Source organism: Myotis daubentonii, chromosome 2 (assembly GCF_963259705.1).
Source record: "Myotis daubentonii chromosome 2, mMyoDau2.1, whole genome shotgun sequence".
Classification (NCBI taxonomy): Eukaryota; Metazoa; Chordata; class Mammalia; order Chiroptera; family Vespertilionidae; genus Myotis; species Myotis daubentonii.
The window spans coordinates 209,691,037-209,713,230 of NC_081841.1; the positions used below are offsets into that span (position 1 = coordinate 209,691,037).

Here is a 22,194-nt window from a genome sequence, read left to right on the forward strand (position 1 = left end):
ACCACCACCACCACCACCACCATCATGGTACCTTGCCACTTCAGCCAACAGATCTGCTTATATCATAGGTATCAGGGGTAGGAAAAGATACTATGTGGAATGTATGAGAAGTCACAGTGGGAAAATCACAACATTGGTCCCTGAGGTACTAGAGCAAAGACATACAATTTGTAATAGTGAATATATGTCTTTTGAATTGCAACTTCTGTCGTGGTACTGAGCTGTGGTAGAAATTGAAAGCTTGACTATGGGATACCAAGGGATAATATGGCTATAATTTCCCACATGAGCTGAATTTTTCCTTATTCATCAATTCAGATAACTCAGACTCCTTTCCTCCACCATGGCTATACTGGCACCTTGTCCTCAGCTCAATCCTATGGCCCAAAAGGGGCATCTCTGAGTTTTAGCTAATGAAGCATGAAAATACCCAAGCTTGGTTTACAGATAAGTCTTCTCAGTATGTAGATCCAAGCCACTACAGCCTAACTCAGGGGAAATCTTCCTAATTGGGAAAGTTTGGGACAGTGCATCTCATCATCTACGTTTCATGATAAAAAGTTGCCTCAGATTAGAATATATAAGGATTCATGGGTAGTTTGGCTAGTTTGATCAAAATCCTAGAAGAAAAAATATTGAGATTAAAGACAAAGATGCCTGGCAGAAGCGAATATATATGAATAAATAGAAGTGGGTATAAAGCATGAAGACCTTTGTATTGAAAGTTAACACCAATCCAAGAGCTCCCACCATGGAGGAGTTACTAATCAACCAAGTAGATAGAATGGCTCAGCCACTTTGACAGCCAGCTGCCATTGGCCAGTCCAACACTGGGACAATGGACATATTAAAAAGCAACAGTGATGACAGAGATAAAGGTTAGGCCTGCCCAGCAGCTGGTGGGCACTCACTTTCCATAATGTATCTAGCTACTACTCCCTCTGAATGTTCAACCTGCCAGCAACAAAAACAATACTGAGCGCTTATGTGCACCATTTCTTAAGGAGACTATCTGTCCACCTGATGGCAAGTTGTCTACCCTGAGCCCCTTCTACCCTGAAAAGCTCTGAGATTGAATCAGATAGGAATAGACCTTCTAGATATGAATTGCCTTTACTGTCCATAGCGTCTCAGCAAACATCACTACCTAAGAGCTTGTTCTACCTGCACAGGATCTCAATACAGCAGAGTAGGCATGAGAGTAGGTCCATAACAAATGGATTCAACGGTCATATCATGTTCATGAAAATGTGGATCCAAGCAATGATGAGTGGATGGTTATGAACATGGAGATTCATTGTCTATACATCTTCGCAAGAAAGGATTTATGTCTCCAAATGGCCAGGTGCTGTCAGCCCCTTCAGGAATTTTCTCAGCTTCAGAAACCCCACTTCCTGTGGAAGTACACATCTAGCAACTGATCCAGGTATGAGTTAAAAGTTTCAGACAACTCATCACAATGAGTTAGGGCCATTTTAGCTCCAGAGCTCAATCAAGATGACTAAGTCTGGCATCACATATATATCACAGCTCAATTTTCCCTGCCACACTTTATTGCCTTGCCTTTTCTTCTACAGTTGTTCATCCCAAGGGCACTGCCTAATAAACATCTATGCTCTAAGCCCCACTTATATGGGTTCCTAGACTGGTCAAATTCTTAGAAAGATATGTAGAATGTTAGTTCCTAGGAGCTGGAAGGAGAGGGGAAAGAGGAATTAGTATTTAATGGGTCAGAGTTTCAGTTGGGGGAAATAAAAAAGTTCTGGAGAGAAATGATAGTGATGGTTGCACCACAATGCAGATGTACTTAAATGACATAGAATTGTACATTTTAAAATATTATGTATATTTTACCACAATAAAAAAAAAGAGAGAGAGAGAGAGGTAGTGAATACAATATGTGAGGAGAAGAAAAGTGGAAATTTCTTTGAAATTAATGCTTTGTTTCTATTGCGGAAACCAAGATGGGCTGATTTGCAAGGAGTGGTGGAGCGACCCTAGTCATGGAAAACTGATAAACGGGATCCAGAGTTTAGAAAGGAAGAACTTCTAATAACTGTCCTCCTGACCAACAGGATAGGAGAGCCCAAAGACCCAGATGATTATCTTTATGCTGAAATGCAAAGAGAAATGGGCATCTTTTGTCTCTCTCAAAAGGTTCTGTTTCTTCCTCCCAATAGCTTTTCATGGAAGCATGAATTTCATGGGAAATTGCTGGAGAACTGGCTAATGGACAGATTTGGATTTGGACTAGGCTGCTTGTCTGCGCAACAATGTCACTGTGGGCTAAGACAAAGGGTCATTAGATTGGCGAGAACTTTCCCCATTTCATAAGAGGAACACTGGCAGGTTGCTAAGATTCACAGGCAATCAATAGGACACAGGAATCAACTAAACTTGCTGGCACAGCAGCCATGGCAACAACCTTGGCAAACCCTCTGCACAGATAGCAACAAGCCACTTCAAAATCACTGGGAGCTGAGCCAAGAGAGGGAACACGGAGACAAGGACTTTGTAAATCTTAAGGATAAACTCCCTACACATGAAAAACAAAGAACAACTTCCAAAGCGTTTTCTTTGATTTCTTTTGATCTCCCTTAATTTAAGAAGCCTGGCCCTAAAGACTGGAGATCAGGCCCAGTCTTTCAAAGGGAAGGACAAATTGCCCCAAAGTCCTTAACATGCAAGCAAGTCCATTATAACGTGAGATCTGCCTGGAAAGTCCTGTTTTGAACAAAGGATAACATTCAAGAATCTCAGGGACCTTTAGATACAGGATCAAAAATAACGTTAATTCTGGGAAACTGGAATATAAGTAGAGAAATCATTTTGACTATTGAAAGATATGGATGTGATAATTGCTGGATACAGAAGACCAAAGACGTTTTCCTGAAGTGATATCTCCTTCCCCTGATATGTAATTGCAAGTGATTTATTGCAATTCTAGGAATGGAAAGAACATTCAAAAGGTTAAAGGGTAGGACCCAAACATTTGGGCATACCAAACGGGACCCTCTAGAACAGCGGTTCTCAACCTGTGGGTCGCGACCCCTTTGGGGGTCGAACGACCCTTTCACAGGGGTCGCCTAAGACCATTCTGCATATCAGATATTTACATTACGATTCATAACAGTAGCAACATTAGTTATGAAGTAGCAACGAAAATAATGTTATGGTTGGGTCACAACATGAGGAACTGTATTTAAAGGGCCAGAAGATTGAGAACCACTGCTCTAGAACAACTATATATCACAGTTGCAAATATCAAATATTACCAAAGTGCATTAGGAGTCTACCAAATTACATAACAAGGGTGTTGAAGGAACTGAGAATAACCCCATATACCACTTATCCCAGATTTGACTAGTCTAAAATAGAGATGAACATTAAGTCAACCTTTTAGTAATCCTTGGTCCCTGATGTAGCAAATGCAGTTTTTAGATCCCTGTTAACTTTGGTCACCAATCTAGTTTGACTTCATTTAGACAGAATCATACCTTTATTGTCCTACTATAGGGATAAATTCTCTAGCACTAGAGAAAATAGGAATTACTTTATCTTGAAGATTATTAAAACATCTTTACTACTTTTTACATTCATAAAGCCAAAAGGTTTTAAGCTGAAACATTTCTCTCTGTCTCTCTCAGCCTGAATACACTCAAGTAGACACACACACAACTCCCCCAACACATACACATTCCCATGTAGCTTTATTAAAGTTATATGTTAAACTTCCTACCCTCACCCCATGTTTCACCATTAATTTATTTAAGCAACTGGAGGGTGAACAAATAGGAATAACACCAGAGCGTTAAAGCAACAGCCAGTCTTGCCACTCAAAGTGTGGTCCGTTGCCTAGCAGCACCAAGCAGCATCTGGGACAGTGTTAGAAATGCAAAATCTTATCGCCCTCTCCTCCTCCTGACTTATAGGTGAACGAATTTGTCCTTTAACAAGACCCTCCAGTTGATTTTGTGGGTCCTTTAAAGTTTGAGAAACACTACTCTACACTAGTGGTTCTCAGAATATGGCCTCCAGCCAATAGCATCATTATTACCTGAGAACCTGTTAAAATACAAAGTTTTGGGTCCAACCCAAGACCAACATATCAGAAACTCTTCAGCTTGGGGCCCAGCAATCTGTGTTTTACCAGGACTTGCAGCTTGAGACCAGGTGGCAGCTGCTACCATTATCATTACCATATCCCCAATGATGATTGCTCACCTAACAGTAGTGACATTGACAACTGTTGCCAAAAGCGAACAGACCTCAGAAAGGCCCTTAAGAACCTACAGGATTTGTATCTGCATAGCTTTCTAAACTCACCTGTGCCACTCTCCCAACTGATCACTAAGCTCTAGCCACAAAGCTCTTCTTGCCTTTGGGACTCTGCTGTCTCCTCTTCTAGTAAGATTCTTATTCTCCATTTAGGGTGTCTGGCTCTTTCTTACCCATTAGGACCCATCAAAAACACCACCTGTTGAGAGAAGCTTTCTCTGACTCATCCTATCAAAATGTGTTCTCTTCTCCCTGTGTCTGAACCTTGTTTTCCTCATAGAGCATGTCACAATTCACAATTATGGTATTTGTTAGCTTATTTATTCACCATCTATTTCCTTATTAGACATTAAACTCCAAGATGCAGGACCCATCTGCCTTGATCACCACATTGTGCCTAACAGTATCTTCTGTATAGCAGGCTTCAATGGATATTTACTGGATAAATTATTAAATAGGAGCTATTACGGAAAAGTACCAGACGCAGATAAGTAGATGGAGCCTTACCATTGTTAGTGGTGGTACCACTAAGATCAATTCTTTCTGTGATCATAGTGGGAAAAGAAATGGTCTTTTCACACTGAATCAAGAAAATACGTCAGTTGTCCATAATGTTTGATAAATTTCAACATTAGAAGTTCTCTAAGTACTGAAGGTTTATTCTAGGGAACTTAAAATTTTGTCATTTAAATGATTATGTTATACAAGTAGAATAACTTTCACCTGAAAAGGAATGAAGCCAAAACATAAAAAAAAAATGTTTAATTTCCTTTCAAATGTGTGTTGAATTCAATACAAATTGTTAAAGCATTTTTCTAGGTCAAAAGAACCAATGTTACATTTAGAAGGCAAATGGATGCAAAAAAATATAATCTATGCTCTACTTTATTTTTAAAAAGTAACTCAAGATCTTATTCTATGTTTAATTGTTGTAATAATGATGTCTTCTTTACAGACAAAGATACTACAACAAAATAATGGCACAATAAAGGAATTTTTGTTGTTGTTTTTTCTCTTTGTAATATCTTCATATACCAGTAAAAAATAAACTCTTTAATAAATAAATATATAATAAATATTTGAAAATTGAAAATGTATAAATAGGTCCATCCTTTAAAAAAAATGTTTCATCTTGGTGTGGCACGTTTCATAGTCCACGTTACACCCAGGTTTTTTACATAGAATTTTTTACATAACCTGAAAAATCCTTCAAGGTCCTTAAAATATGTGTAGCAGTAATCCTGGCCAACCATGTCAATCCATTTCTTCAACATGAAGTATCTACTTTTAATGTAACTTTTAGAGTAAACATATTCCAGAGAGGTGAGGCACCAGAGCAGCAAACTAGGTAGGGTTCCCATTATCCACGTCTTAGAGATTTTCAGCTTCAATCTAGCATTAAGGACTGAGCCAGTGTACGTAAGGGAACTTAATCCACTTATAAAGAGAGATCTTGAGCTATGTCCAGTCAAAGTTTTTTTGTTTGTTCCTAATGTTCTTTCCAAATTCAGTCTCTGAGTGGAAAATAGGCTCTGAAACATTCTGAATGTCTTCCTGGGTTATTATTTTACTCTGGGAACTATAATAAGAAAAAATGGTTGCAGTTTGGTTCTTCAGTAAAGACACGATCACACTCTAAGTGTATATTAGTATGTCCTTATACAATGCAGGAACTCTTTCTGGATCCACTGGTCTAGGCAGGAAATGCGTAAACTTCTGATGTCTTTTGGACCTGGCACCATCTCTTGGAGTTCCGTCTTTGTTAAGTGCCACAAAATACCTGCGGCCAGTGTCTCCGTGTTTATATATGTTGGATGAATAGGTATTATACCAGTTCTCTTCAAATTGCTCCCTAAAGATGCATTCAGAAGTCAGTTTCTCCTAAAAGAGAGAAGATAACTGTCATTAAAAAAAGAGAAAAAAAAACCTTTGAAAATATTTTTTTAGAAAAATCTCAACTCTCTTTTTAGTTCTTTGCCTATAATTATATCCTTGCCAAGGAAGGAGAAAGATTGAATTGTTTTTACTTTATTTTGCTTTGGTTCTTATGTAACTTGGAATTCTTTCTCCCAGCAGTTCAATTCAAAGAACTTTGTTTCATGTCAATTCTCAATTTTATTTTCAAATACTTAAAAAAATATTCTGAACTTTCTCATGCTTCATTTTATTTCCCTCCTAATACTATCACCAACAAAGAGGCCTGTAGTTTATGTTGTTCCATCATTAGATGCCAAAGTTCTACGCAGAAAATCTCTACTACATCTTGAAACACTTCAGGTTCTTGCTAACATCCAAATTCTTAATTTAAGACCATCACTCCAAACCATATATATTCGCTTTATGAATTTATGAATTTATTGTTTGTTGATACATTCCCCATGACTAACTTTGATCTGGATGTTACTTTTAGGTAAATGCAGGAAAAGCCCAGTAACTTCTTGTCTCTTCAAGATGGACTGTATATTATTCTAAGAGTTGATTTTTTTAATACAACATATACATGAAAAAGGGAAATTATGTGCATGCTTTTCTCCTTCAATTGTAATCCTACTCTTGTGATTATTACACATGTAGTATTTCTCTTCTGAACAGACAGCCTGGAAAGAGCAAGGTTTGCTCTTATGAAGGACAGAAATAAGTGGAATGCCACTCACTGAAATATTATAACCAATTTTTTCTATGTATATGGAGTTTCTAACTGTACATGTGGTCTCAGTTGAGATTTTAAGGGGAAAAAGGTACTAGACAGTGCCATCAGCTAAATCATAGCGTAAACTGTCTTTGTAACTTGTTAAAGACTTGGACTTTAAGAAGTGATTTTGGCTTGGCCGGTGTTGCTCAATGGTTGAGCACCAACCATTGAGCAAGGAGGTCATGGTTTAATTCCTGGTCAGGGCACATGCCCACGCTGTGGGCTCCATTGCCAGTGGGGGACATGCCAAAGGCAGCCAATCAATGATTCTCTCATCATTGATGTTTCTCTCTCTCTCTCTCCCTCTCCCTTCCTCTCTGAAATCAATAAAAACATATTTTAAAAAACAAAACAAAGATAGCATGTGATATATACTTAGCTATAGAGGACAATAATGAGTAGAAAATTTTTACATTAAATGAATGTAAAGGCAAAAAGAATCTAACATGGCAGAAAGAAAATGCTCTCATTTTCTTTATCTCTGGTGGGAATGACCAAAATATGAAGAAAAGTAAAAAGACCTAAGATAATGGGCAGGAAAGCCTAGTGAGCTAAAAGCAATAAGGGTTTAAGCTTTGGAAATAAAACTGAGCTACTATACTATTGCTCAGACACATAGAAACATATCAGAACATAAAATTTGTACATAAATATATTTCTTCTGAAATGCATTATTAGTAGATATTTTACTTACAAAATGGATAGTCATTATTTTATGAATTACATAATTTTTAAAAAATACGTACTGATCCATAGAGTTCTCCTTTGTCATTCATTCCAAGGTAGAGACCACTGTCCACACCTCTAATACTGACCAGTCCCACTGCCACACTGATGAATTCCAGGATACCTAAATTCATTAACAAAATAACAATTTGTATTTATTAATGAACATATGACTAATAAAAATCTTCCAGACAGCACTAGACCAATGTTGCTAACTATAAATATAATGATGTACGTGATAGTCCCGTGTAAACTGAAAAGTGCTGTACAACTGACTTATTCTGACGGCCCTCCCATTTTATAGATGGAAAAAAACTAAAAAGAAAATAATCTCATCATTGTATAATGTTAAGGGTATAACACCTTAAACCAGACAGGCCTGGGTTTGAATGACAGTTCAGGAATTCACTGACCATTTGAACTATCCAAATCATTTGTCTTCTTTGAGCTTCAGTTTCCTCATATGCAAATTAAGGGAAATGCCTCCCTACAAGAGAGAGGTAAGAACTAGCACACACATTAGGCATTCTACAAGTGGAAGCTATTGTGATCATAAATTACTATATAATAGAGGTGTTCTTAGCTCTCTGTGATCTCATTAGTTAATTATAACTCTGGTCTATTAATTATGCCTTTGTGGGGTTTTTATTGTTGTTTTTTTGTTGTTGTTGTTGTTTTGCTTACCATGAGTCAAGTCAATCTTTTTCTAGCTGCAACCAGTATAACTTATATGGCTGTGTTGGTATTTTATATTTTATTGAGAATCTTCTATTTACATTTTCTGTCTGGTCCTCCAAAACAGTCCTCTAGCATAGGTATGGAGATATTATCATCCCATTTACATATAAAGAAACTGAGGCTCAAGGAGGTTTACTGACTTGCCTAAGGACATGACATTTGTAATTGATAGAACCCATACTTGAACTCACACTTCTGAACCTTAACCCAATGCTTCTACCTGAGGACACTGTTTCTTGAATACAATACAGTAGCTTCAAACTTTATAGATCCTATAATATGCTATTTTTTGTCACATGATTTTTTAAAGTAAATTTTATAGTTCAAAGAACTATAATTCACTAAATGTGATAGCCAAATACCAAGAATTTAGCATGCAAATCAATTTTCTATTAATAACTTTCTAGAATTACTTTCATTTACCAGAAGGTAAACTAGTGTTAAAAACTCTCCACTCAATACACTAAAATACCATAGTAAAGAAAACAACAACAAAACACCACAAAAGTTAATGTTTATGTCTGCAACATGCTCTTTCTAACCTTTGGACTAATGTCTTTGTCTTGTTCTTCCTCTTAGATTTTGCTGGAAAAGTATATAGACATACTTTCTGTACTTGGAACTTCCTTCCTCAATAGCTTTCTACCTTTACCCATTCACCCCCTCTTAAGCTCTACAAACAGTGTAAATGTGCACCATTTAGCCTGAGTCTTGCTTTTAAGTCATTTTTTTATTATTGTGCAAGTTTCTATTTGGACACATGATATTCCCAAGTCCAAGGGAAAGTACAAAATCTAGTTATTTGCCTATACGGAGGGCTCTACTCTGTCCAGAGCCTACTTCATTCTTTGGCAAAAACGCAGATTCTTAAGCTTTAATGTAGATTCTTAAGAGCCCAAAATGAATGTTTTCAAACTATTAGAAGATCATGTAGAATACTAGAGCTATCAAGGATCTTACAGCAACAATACATTACTAAATAGTCTATAGTGGCTTAAAAGAGTCAGTGTCCCTAAGGCAGAGAGAAGATAAGATATAGCAGGAAGACGCAGACTCCATAGAACAGCTATTATAATGACAACTTTAGAGGTAGGGAGTAAATGGCAATTAAATTTGCTGTCAGGCTCCATTAATGATGGATTCATATTAGAAATAAAAATATCGGGCCAAATCATGTTGGTAGAAGTAGATACGTTAATGAAATTTCATCCAGGATACACTTACAAATGTGTAATTATTGAAGTTGTAGTGAATGTTAAATTTACATTGAAAAGGATACTCTGGCTCACGTGTAACTTAATTTTCTTTAAGTGTCTGCTTTACATTAAGATGCTCCCGTCTTTCAAAGAACAGGAACTGATTAACTGATTAGGATGCATAATAGAGCCAGTTTTCAAATCCAATAAAATGTTTCATTTGCATATAGACCAATTATATAACAGATCTTATATTCATTTTTCTTGCAAAACTAAAACCACCTGTTCTTTAATTCTCATCTTAAGATATTGCTATCTTGTCAAAAATATGAAATTGTGGAAAGATAAAAATTACACATATTCTTAGAATAATTCTATTAGATAGTTTCAACTTTATTAAACAACATCCAAAACTTCATACATAACCAGGTATAAATAATTTTGTAATGGTTCATAGGGTTGATGGGAAAAGGGATATGTGTGGGTTTTTTTGTGTGTTCCTCTTAAAGATTTTAGCCACACTTTTTAATTCTGATCCTTTTTTTCCTCAAGGAAATAGTATACCACCTAGTAATTTGTAGTCATTAGATTCTTAAATGAGATCTGACAAGTCTTTTTTTATTTATAATATGAGGTGGCAACTAAGCTAATTCCTTCACAAAGAGTAGACATGAAAAACTTTCCTTAAGAGGTAATCGCAGATTTTAGATAGATTTTCTAATGCCCAGTGTCCCATAAAAAGACTTGGAGGTACTTTGTCTTTCTGGTATCATTTTCAAAGCCAGCCTTCTTTAAAATCATAATAAACAGGTGAGTCAACCCACAATGCAACCACATCAGACAAATCTATGGAAAATAGGGGAGAATAAAGGAAAAGCCTCTAAAGAAATATGTTTGATCTCAGTTAAGCTCTTTTTAAAGTAATGATTCCATGTTTAGGTATTAGGTAAACTCCTACTGTGCAGAGAAACTCTATTATAAGTATAGAGCTAACTCCAATAGGAAATTATTTTAACCTCACTGGGACCTTTCTGTCTATTGATGTGGTTTTGCAATTTTAAAATCCAGAATTCTGATTTTTTTACTTAATTGTGACCAAATCAGTATAAATTATCAAACATGTTAATTTACTTTAACATCTGAAATATCCAATCTTATGCTTTTTCAAAATTAGTTTTTTGATGACACAGAAATGAGTTTTTTAAAAAAGTAGCAAAATAATTTCATAATTAGGAATTAAAACCCTAGGAAAAGAAGGCAAGTAGCGAAAGAAACATAAAATTATACATGCTAAACATAAGTTTCTTCTCACCTACACTCCTTTGTAGTAAATTATGATGTCTTAGCTATCAGAGGCCACTAGGAGGCACTGTAATGCATTGTAATGCAGTCTGTTCATTCTAGGCTACCAGACCAATCTGGTTATCTTCTCTTTGTGACAGTAAATATTTTATTCTGATAAGTAGCCTCCCACCATAGAGTGACAAACGAGCACAAAAATCAATCAAAGTCATATTTTTGCAATTACTAAACAATTACTCAAAAATTTAGCAAAAAAAAATTACCCTAAGATAGTAATTCTGATATGCAATCTTCATTTCTTAAGGAATGGATTTAAATACCAGTTTAATGAGTGTTATCAAGTCTACAAATATTTACTCAAAGAAGCAACTCTTGTCATTGGGGAGATTACATGAATTGCAAGTGTTCCCAAGGCTACGTTATGTATGGGAGGGGGAAGTCTGAATATTACCTAAGCTTAGCTTCCACCTGCTCTACTTACAAGCCTTCATACATTTGTGTTCATTTCTAAATCTCCTGGTAGCTGCAGGATCTTTCTGTCATGAATGAAGTGCAGTAATTCTTAGAGGTGAGAGAGCTGAGCCACCTGGTGTCACCAAAGTTCGTGAGAATCAGAATCTCAGACTCTTCCATTTAGAACCCACTGTCCAAAAGTGACCCCAAAGTTGGCCACTAGGTCATGACACGTTTGACTCATAGTCACTGGGAATTCGGAAGAGATCAGTGGGAGCTGCAAACATACGGGTTTTAAAAAGTTCAATTTCTAGGCCTTGGAGTGCTACCAAATGACCACCCCATGCTCATTTCTACATTGAGAGTGACAAACGCCACTCAGCCCAAGATTTCCACTTCTCCAAAGTATGAATGAGTACTACGGGCCAAAAAGGGAATGAGAGTAAAACAAGGAGATTAGAACAAGATAAGAGAAGGCCATTTAGAGAAGAGATTCTCAGAGAATCCTACAGTGCTAAGGAAGGTGAGGGAAACCTGATCCCGTGTTGGGCCCCTTCACATTGCTGCTGACCAGTAAATGGTATCTCTGAGAGAGAAAAAACAACAGTGAATCTCTCCAATGATGTCCCAAATTTGATGATCAAACCCTTTGAGAGTGCTAGGCAGTTAACTCTAATATGATGAACAGTTCTGCAATGGGGGGAAAGATCCCGGGGTGTCAGAACCTGAAAGGGTCTTAAAGCGATCACCTATTCAATCCCATCCTTGTACAGTCAAGAAAACCACGGCTCAAACTGGTGAGGGCACTTGCTAGTTGGGGAGGAATTAACAGCAGAGACGTTCTGATTTCCCAGTCTAGTGACTTAAGGATCTGCCTTCACAATCGCCCACTTGTTTCTTTCCCTTAACCCCTGCGGCTCCCAGCGCCGCCGGAGGTATTCTGAAACCTGTCCCTAGGTGTTCCCACCCATATCTTCTTTCGCTTCCCCACTTCCTCTTACGTGCGGTCAACACCGAGATCTTTGCTTTGGGGTTTCGCAGTTTGTAAAGAGGAGCCTAGCGGAAGGACTGGGCATGCTCAGTAGCCATAGGCTTTTTTTTTTCTCTCTCTCTCTCTCTCACCCAAATAGCACTTCTCTAAATGGCCTTCTCAGAGGACTGCTGCCAGGTGAGCCTGACAGGAGCGACGGTGCCCACGGAAAGTCCACCTGCTGCCCCTGCAGGTGGACACTCGCTGTGCTCTAGGTGGGCAGGTAAATGCTCGCATCCCGCACAAGAGCAGAGCAGCCCTGAATGCTAACTGTAGGGTGTGTTTGAAGAAGCGAATGCTTCCTGTTACTACTTTTTGCTGATAAAACGGTAGCGGGGGGAGGGTGGGGGGCGGTGGAACGTGACAGGAAGTGGGAGGAAATAGTGTGGGGATTTTAAAAACAAAAACAAACAAACAACTGCCTGCGAGGTAGGCGGTGCGAGGGAGATCCCAGGCAGTAGAAGGGCTGGGAGTAACGCGCGCGCGGAGCCCCCCCTTTTTCTCCTCCCGCCCCGGCTTCCGGAGCCGCGGGCCCGACCTCAGTTAGAGGACCAGCCCTCGGGGGTCCCCGCGCTGCTCCCTCGAGCGCCAGCCCCGTCTCCCTGCGCCGGCGAGGAGGGCGGCGGCCGGGTGTGCAGAGGCGCCGGGCGGGGGCGCAGGTACCTACCGAAGAGGCTGTGGTCCTGCCGGGTGCCCCGCACGCTGCCGTCTGGCAGGATCTGCAGGTGGAAGCCGGTGCGGCAGTAGAGCTGCCGGCGGCGCAGGATGCCGTGCAGGTGCGCCAGCTCCGCGCCCCCCGGCCCGCGGGCGCCCCGCTCCGCCGCGCCCCGCCGCTCGCCCAGCAGCGGCGGCCGCTCCCCGGCCGGGGGCAGCAGGAAGTGCGAGCCCACCTGCTGGCCCAGGCCCTCCAGGCCCCCCAAGAGGCCCCCCACTTCGGCTAAGGGAGCCATGGGTGGAGGGGTCAGAGGGAGAGGCGGAGGATCCGCCGAGCAAAAGACGCCCAATAAAAAGGACAGCTGGGGTGGGAGGTGAGTGAAGAAAAATGATAGCGAACGGAGCGCAGAAAGTTCGGACCCGGCTACTCCTGCGAGGTCGCGGGATGAACTTGGCGCTGCGGGGGCTGGGAAGCGGCCGCTGTCTCGGCGCGATCCTCTCTCCGTGGGCAGGTGGGAGCGGGCTGCGGGCCTCGCAGAAGCATCTAGGGCTGCGGCTGCCGGCACTGGGGCAGGGGGCCGGGGCGCCCGCTCCGCAAGCCGATCAGAGCCGCCCTGTGTCCATACACGCCGAGTATATAAGCGGGTCCTCTTGACATATGCTAATCGAGTCCTTTCAAGCGCGCTGGGGAGGTTCTGTTTGAAATCTTAAACCGGCCTCCTCTCAACACGTTTTCGCTCTTCGGAAGTGACCAAAGGGGGCCCTGGACGCTTCTCTGTCCGTGCAGTCGCCAAAAGCATTCCCACACGTGGCCAGAGCCGGCCAGCAGCTTCGGGGAGGCGCAGTCAAGGCCCCTCTTTGGGGCTGGCTGTCTTGGGAACAACCTTGATGCGGCTCCGCCGCTGCTGTGCAACGGCCTTTGATGTGCGCTCCTCTGCAGTGATAGATGGCTGCTAAAAGGAGCCCAGCTTGGCAGGTATATAGGAGAAGGGGAAGTGGGGCGGGAGGGGAGGCCGGGAGGGGGAGGGGGAGGGGGAGCAGAGGGAAAGGAGAGGAGAGGAGGCGAATTGGACTCCTCCGGAGCTGCTGGGAGAGCCTGCAGTGGACAGGTGCAAAGAAAGGTAAGAGAGGGAAAAGGGAAAAAGGGCGTTACCTGAGGCTTAGACCTGCCCAGACACACATGAAAGGAGAATCAAAGCTTTGACAGTTTAACTCGCTAATTTTAAAACACTAATAAAATGTACAAGCATTACTCTTTTCTTTTATCATTTAGATGGGGGATTTTCTTTACATAATCAGGGTTAGGTTAGAAACACACGGGCTCTCCCTTCCCAGGCCCTCTTTAATGTTAATCGTTACTCAGCACATGATATAACCACGATTGTCTTATAGCTACCTGGAAGTTTTACATTGTGTGCTAAGGTCATGAACTGTTAACCAATCTAATATAATAATATAATAAATCCTCAGTCTAGGGATTATGAGTAAATCCAAATAGGCGGAAAAAAGGTAGTGTTCATCCTTATATTTGCCACGAATAGAAAATGAGTATCTTTAATAGTGTCATATGTAATGAGTCGCCTCCGGGGCCCTTCCTAACCCAAGAGCACCCCCCTTTCTTCTTGGTTGCGTTTTCTTTAAGGTTAGATTTTTTTGTTTGCTTTTAATTATAAAAACAGTGTTGATTCTTGACATGTTTTTGAGATATGAAGAGTTACTGGCAAAAAAAATGAAAGAATGCCTGTATGTATTTATTAAATAAAAAATCGTTGAAGTGAAGGAGTTGGATACATCTCCATTGGAACTTATAAACTCTCGGTTTGGACCACTAGTTAAATTCAAGATGTTTCCATTACTATTTTTTCAGTGGTAGAAGCATTGAGAATCCATCTTTTGGGGGATTTATGCTTCCCCTGAGCAAAAAGTGTTAGGGAATCACTAAAGATTAGTTTTCCAGTCGAGTTTCATAGTCTTTTCAGCAAAAGCCTAAACCGGGGAGCGCAAGTGGATGGGATCGCTTTATTTTATTTGGTCTAAAGGGTTGGGGGCTTTTTGCTAATTAATTGGCAGGTGCTTTAAAGCAGGTAAAGTTACACCTTTTCATCACTATGGCCCTAAGTACTGACCCTGGTGCCACCAAGTTATAAAAGAGTCCTTAAAACAAGTGATTTACTGTTGATAGATATGAAATAAAACAAAAACACTGGCTAAAAACAATAAACAGATAAATCACTTTAGAAATGTATACTGCCAAGTCTGTTTTAAAGGTTGTACCAGGTAAATGTCATATTATTTTACCTTTCAAACAACAGCAGTCTGTCTTGTGGTAGGACCCCCAAATCCACCATAATCAAGATTTCAAAGGACATCTGTGTAAACATTATCACATCAGTGTAAAACACCAACCAATGAGCTTTTACTTTGAACCAAATCTTCTTAATTGCAGTGTTAAATCAAAGAAAGTTAGATCAAAGTTGTGTGAATCTCATAAGGGGATAACTAAAATAGCCAGTACATACATCGAACACTTTTAAAGAAGAGATACTTAAAGGTTTAAAACAAAGATCAAGTACCTTTTAATGAGGTTTGTTTTAAGGTCTAGGTTCTGCACAACATATAATACTATTAATTATTCCATGATGGATATATAACATCGTCACCTGTTCCTTGAGTACTAGTTTGGTACCAAATGAAATATTTTAATTCTATAAAACATTTCCTCACACTTGGAGTCTTGCTGTGCGAGTTACAGCTCTAAGACTGCTTAAGTCTTATATTATTTACATATGCAAAAATATGGGGACATTTTATACATAGTCACCAAAACCCCAATACTTTAATAATAAAACTACCTTCTCTTTGTGCAGCGTTGGCATTTTCCAGTGCATTGTCTTACTTAGTATTTGGTCACCACAATAATCCTATGAGATAGGCACATTCCACATTATAAGGGGAAAAAAATTCTTCCGGATTCTAGTTCAGGGTTTAGTCCTACATCCCAGGGCAATGTCCTTAAGCTCTCTGAAGGCCTGTTGTCTCTTTTGTACAATAAGAACAATATAACTCCTGCCTAGTTCACTACATCTAGGATTGCTATGAGATTTAAATGTGAACTTGTTTAGGAAAGTGTTTTTAAAACTATGAAATTTTCCATGCATACAAGATGTTAGATACCTTCGGTTGTTGGGGGGAAATCTGCTTTATAATTTAACAAATGCTATTCATTTGAAATACAAAATAAATCTTTTTTCCCCCAACCAAACCTGTAATGTGTAAGTTTTGAATGGTGCTTAATGCCATTTTATAAAGGGCCAGAATAGAAACAAAAAGATAAGGACTTCTTTTGTTTGCACTAGTCATGTGACAGGAAAAGATAACACTAAAGATTTTTTTGCACATGCTGTGATGATATCATGGGAAGTTAAATAATTTTGAAGAGTGTTTTACAAGAGTGCATTATTCAACTTTTAAGTATACACTGCAATCTAATCAACTCTACCTATACTTCCTAGAGACCACACTTGCCTTGCTGTTCTACAAATATGTGGTACAATTTCTACTTCCACAAATGTAGTTACAGTTTTCCAGACCATAGAATTTCCTGCTAGCTTTTCAGCAAGCATATTGCCGTGAATTTTTGTTTCACACATGAAAAAAGATGGGTTTTGATAATTCTACATGTGTTTAACTTAAGAAAAAGAAAAAACTGATTTAAAAGTCATGACTTTTACCCCCATAAATAAAAGTACACTGGCTCACATTATTTTTATTTGTAATTACAAAATATTGGCGACAACATAAATTTCCTTGCATAGGAAACTGATTGAGCACGTTATGATATTTTCACACAGTGGAGCATTATACAGCTGGGAAAAAATGACAAAGATGGCTCTAAACTAATATGGAGCATTTCCGGGATATATTATTAAGTGAAAAGAGCAAAGCTTTAGCATACTTTATGTACAGTGTATTACCTTTTCTATAAGAAAGAAGGAAAATAATAAACTTCTACCTGTGTATGTTCATTTTTTCCCAAAAATAAACATAGATGGAAAAACCAGAAACTAATTGGTTAATTGACTACCTGGGTGAACATAAGAAGTGAAAGGAAAGTGACACTTCTTTGAGAACAACCTTTTTATAGAGTTTTGACTTTTCGAGAAATGGAAAGGTTATAATTTTTTTAAGTAGAATAAAATAAACAAGAATGAGGGGGAAATGGAATGGGACCAGAAGCAAATGAACCTAACTGAATTCAAATAAATAACATAACCACACAGAATGTAATAATAATATATATATTTTTAAAAACTAAGTAACTTTCAAATACAGTTCTTTGGCTATATAATTAAGGTCTAGAGAGAAAAGCAAACATAAACAAACATTGAATTTCAGTTACAAAGACTGATTTCCCCAGTGGTAGGGGTTAGACTAGTCTATTGTAAGATTGAGCAAATAATGACATACATTGACAATAATGAAAGCTAGGTGTTTCAGTTTTAAGGAATAGAGCGACAGACATGAAAACAGGGTAAGATTAGAATGAATCTTACAGTATGAATTGAAATTGCAGTTATTGGTATGAACACATAGGGGTGTGTGTGTGTGTGTGTGTGTGTGTGAGTGTGTTTCATCTTAGTTCTGTCCACTAAAGGGGCCTAGCATCAAGGATACACCACAGACAGTTGAGCACACCTAGTGTCTAGATCTTTAGCTTCTCAATTCAATCTACCATTAATATGACTCATAATTCCTGGAAAATATCTGGTTTCAGGACTGGAGCACCTTTTTCTTTTTAAGACTATTTTTAAGAGGAGTTTTAAGTTCACAGCCAATAAGAGGATACACACTTGCATAGCTTCCCCGTCCCCTACCTGGGTGGTACATTTGTCACAATTGAGGAACCTACATTGACACATCATCACCCAAAGTCCATCGTGTACATGGGTTGACTCTTAGTGTTGTACAGTCTGGGGGTTGTGACAAATGTATAATGATACGTGTCCATCTTTATAGTATTCTTTCACTGCCTTGAAACCCTCTGTGCTCTGCCTATTCATCCTTCCCCCCACCAAACTCATGACACCACTTATCTCTTTACTGTCTCCATAGTTTTGTCTTTTCCAGAATGTCACATAGTTGGAATCATACAGTACATTCTCTTCTTTCACTTAGCAATATGCATTTAACTTTTCTCCATGTCTTTTCATAGCTTAATAGCTAATCACGTTTTAGCACTCAATACTATTCTATTGTCCAGATCTACCACAGTTTACTTATTCACCTGCTGAAGGACATATTGGTTGCTTCCAAGTTTTAGTAATTCTTAATAAAACTATAAATTTCCATGTGCAGGTTTTTGTGTAAAAAACCGTTGGGTAAATACCAAGCAGTGTGAATGCTGGATTGTATGGCAAGAGTATGTTGAGTTTTGCAATGAACTGCCAAATTATCTTCGAAAGTGGTTGTTCCATTTGCATTCTGACCAGCAATGAATGAGAGTTCCCATTGCTCCACATCCTCACCATTATTTGGTGGTGTGGATTTTGGTGGTGTGTTTTGGATGTTGACCATACTAATATGTGTGGAGTAGTATCTCGTTTTAATGTGTGATTCCCTAATGACATAAGATGTGGGGCATCTTTTCACATGTTTATTTGCCATCTAGATATCTTCTTTGATGAGGCAGTTCTAAAGCTCTTTGACCCATCTTTTAATTTGGGTAGCTTGCTTCCTTTTGTTGAATTTTGAGTTATTGGTATAGTTTGGATAACAGTCCTTTATTACATGTGTCTTTTGCAAATATTTTTCCCCAATCTGTGGTTTGTCTTTTCATTCTCTTGACTTTGGCAGAGCAGAAGGTTTTAATATTAATGAGTTCAAGCTTAGAAAATTATATACAGGATGAGGCAAAAGTAGGTTTACAGTTATCAGTACATGAAACAGAGTTTATTCTTGTATTAATTATTGTATTATTTTCAATATGAACAACTGTAACCTACTTTTGCCCCACCCTGTATTTCATAGATCATGTCTTTTGTGCTATATCTAAAAAGTCATCACCATGTCCAAAGTCATTTAGGTTTTCTCCCATGAGGAGTTTTAGAATTTGTATCTCACATTTAGGTGTATGTTCCATTTTGAGTTAATTTTTGTGAACATGTAAGATCTGTATCCATATTCATTGTTTTGTATGTGGATGTCATATTATTCCAGCACCATTTATTGAAAAAGTATCCCATTTTTACTCCATTGACCTTTGATCCTTTGTTAATGGTCAGTCAACTATATTAAATGGATCTATGTCTAGGATCTCTATTCTCTTCCATTGGCTTATTTGTGTCTTCTTTCACCAATACCACAGTATCTTGATGCTGTAGCTTTATCGTAAGTCTTATGGTCAAATATTGTCAGTCCTCCAACTTTGTTCTTCTCATTCAATATTGTACTGGTTAGTCTGGGTCTTTTTTTTTTAATATATATTTTTATTGATTTCAGAGAGGAAGGGATGGGGATAGAGAGATAGAAAAATCAATGATGAGAGAGAATCATTGATTGGCTGCCTCTTGCACGCCCCCTGCTGGGAATTGAGCCTGCAACCAAAGCATGTGCCCTGACCAGGAATTGAACCATGACCTCCTGGTTCATAGGTTTATGCTCAACCACTGAGCCACGCCAGCTAGTCTGGGTCTTTTGCCTCTCCATATGAACTTTAGACTCAGTTTCTCCATTGCCATAAATAACTTTAATCAAAATAATAATAGGAGCAAGATATTCATAGAATAAAATAATAATTCATGAGTGCAACTGTTCAAATAAATAAATAACCAATCAAACAAATAAAAACAGTAAAGGAGAAGGGAACACTTTTCCTTATTGTAGATTCCTACTAATAAATACTGAAAGAATGATGGAATTAGAAAATGATGATTTTGCATCTATCATAGAATCATTGCTAACCCAGCAAAGTCATTAATGCATGCTAAAACTCTAAAACAAAAAATAAAATGAATAAGAAAAAAGAAATAAAATAAAATGAATGGGTAAAAGTTTGATGAAGAAGAAGCTATTTACAGTCTCCAATATCCCCTCCAAATTGTTTCTTAATCACCAAGAGAAAATTATAACTTTACAGTGAATTAAATCTAGCAAATACTATCTTAACCAAATAATAAAAATAAACAACAATAATGGGACAAACCATGTGCCTCTTGATATCCTAGGAAGGATGCATTGTCATTTTTCTGTGTGTTCCTGTCCAAAATGCATAACCTGAATCTAATCATGAAAAAAAAATCAGCAAACCCCAATTGAAGGACATTCATCAGAACAACTTGCCCATAGTCTCACAAACTGTCAAAATCAAGAAAAAAGTTAAGGAACTGTTCCAGATTAAAAGAAACTTAAGAGACATAAAAACTAAAGGTGATGCATGATTCTGGCCTGAAGCTGAACCAGAAAAATATAAACCGTGTAAGAGACATTATTGAAACAAGTGACAAAATTTTAATATAGACTCTGAATTAAATAATAGTATCGTATCTATGTTAAATTTCCTACCTTTGACCTTTTTACCATGAATATATAAGGAAAAGTCTTAGGAAATACAAAATAAAAATCATGTGATTTTAAAATTCCACTCACGCTGGAGTGAGAAATGTTAGTTCATGGAAGTCAAGTGATGCATTTGTAAGGTGAGGACCAGCTTGGGGCTAGTACCAGCTATGCAAGTGACGTATGTCAAGTCACCTGCAACTTGCCCGGAAGGCAGGTTAGAGAGGATAAGACAAATGTCAACCACATTACATTGTAGACGTTAAGAACAGGCATCAATAATGTAGCTCCTAATAGCACAGTTACTGAAATGCTACACGTGTACAGTAGCCTGGTGTGCATGTTACCGTAAGAGAAGCACGTTCTTTGGCGTAGTCCTCATACTCGAATGAATGCTCCATGAGGGCAGGGGTCTTCGTCTGTTTTGTTCGTGGATGTGTATCAGGCACTGACAACAGTACCTGGCATATTTTTATACGTGATACATATTATTGGTTGATTGACATACACCTAAAGACTTTTCAGAAACCTGAGTACTTGCTTTGATTTATTAAATTTATTTTTATATTTCCCCTAAGAATGGTTCTGGGTCATAGAATGTATATTCAAAGACTTACATTGAACTTGACTGTTAGAAAACGCATGCACACTGGGCAAAATATCCTTCTTCTTAAAAAGTAAGAACTCCTGGGCATAAAATCCACGCACTGAGGGAAAGGACAGCCACTAGAGGACGGTGTGGGCACACCCGCTCCCAGACCCTGAGGAAGCCAAGAGGGAAGACCTTGATAGAGGGGAAGGAATGCTGCCAAGTTTCACTTCTCCAGCTTCAAGTCACTGGTAAATTCCTCCTGCAAGTTTCACTTTCGAAAACAAAAACAGAATAACAGCCCAATGATAATGAGTAGGTCATTGGCAAAGATAAAAGTCAGAAAAACTGCAAAAATGTCAATAATCCCATGAGGAATGAAATACAGCTCAGCAGATTTTTGTGCAGCTGTCAGGACACCTTGAAAGTGTTGACGCTGAAAATACTTGACTCCAGCTATTCCTGTGAACTAGGCTATAAGTTTCTAGCTGGCAGTGAAGTTGTGAACTGCGTTCAAGGACAAGGAGCTAAGTCAAGTGCATGCAGTAGCAAGGAACTGGATTCGGAGTACTTTGTTGTCATACAAAACGAAGAGCAGTTCTTTGAGAAATGCATCACCCATAAAACAGCATGTACCAGAATCGGCAACAAAAAGACATGATCACAACAGCAAATAATCTCTTCGTGGATTTTTTAAAATAAGAGAAGAAAGTTTCAGACAGCAACCTTTTAGGAGTGAGTTCAGTCAACTCAGATCCACTAGTATTTCCTCAAAGTTATCAATATAATAAATTACAAATATTTCCAATGAGCTGAAACTATTGAAAAAAATATTTTTTCAGGGCAATCATTTTAACCTAGTAGTTTATTGGCTTGTGTTTCTGAATTTTGAACAATAATTCAATGCATTGCTTTATCCTTCTGAAGAAAGAACTTATACTCATGTTAAATTCACATGAATTCTCAGTCATTTTATAAAAAC

The 22,194-nt window shown here is 38.6% G+C and overlaps 1 protein-coding gene across 1 annotated transcript; it reads right to left on the minus strand.

Moving 5' to 3' along the window:
* Nucleotides 1-5,200: 5,200 nt before the first annotated feature.
* On the minus strand, nucleotides 5,201-13,564 carry FGF20 (fibroblast growth factor 20). The gene is made up of 3 exons (XM_059681107.1): nucleotides 13,083-13,564; nucleotides 7,717-7,820; nucleotides 5,201-6,159 (listed from the first exon to the last, which is right to left on the minus strand). The coding sequence occupies exons 1-3, from the start codon at nucleotides 13,363-13,365 to the stop codon at nucleotides 5,914-5,916; spliced, it is 633 nt and encodes a 210-aa protein (XP_059537090.1). The 5' UTR covers nucleotides 13,366-13,564; the 3' UTR covers nucleotides 5,201-5,913.
* Between the last annotated feature and the right edge of the window lie 8,630 nt (nucleotides 13,565-22,194).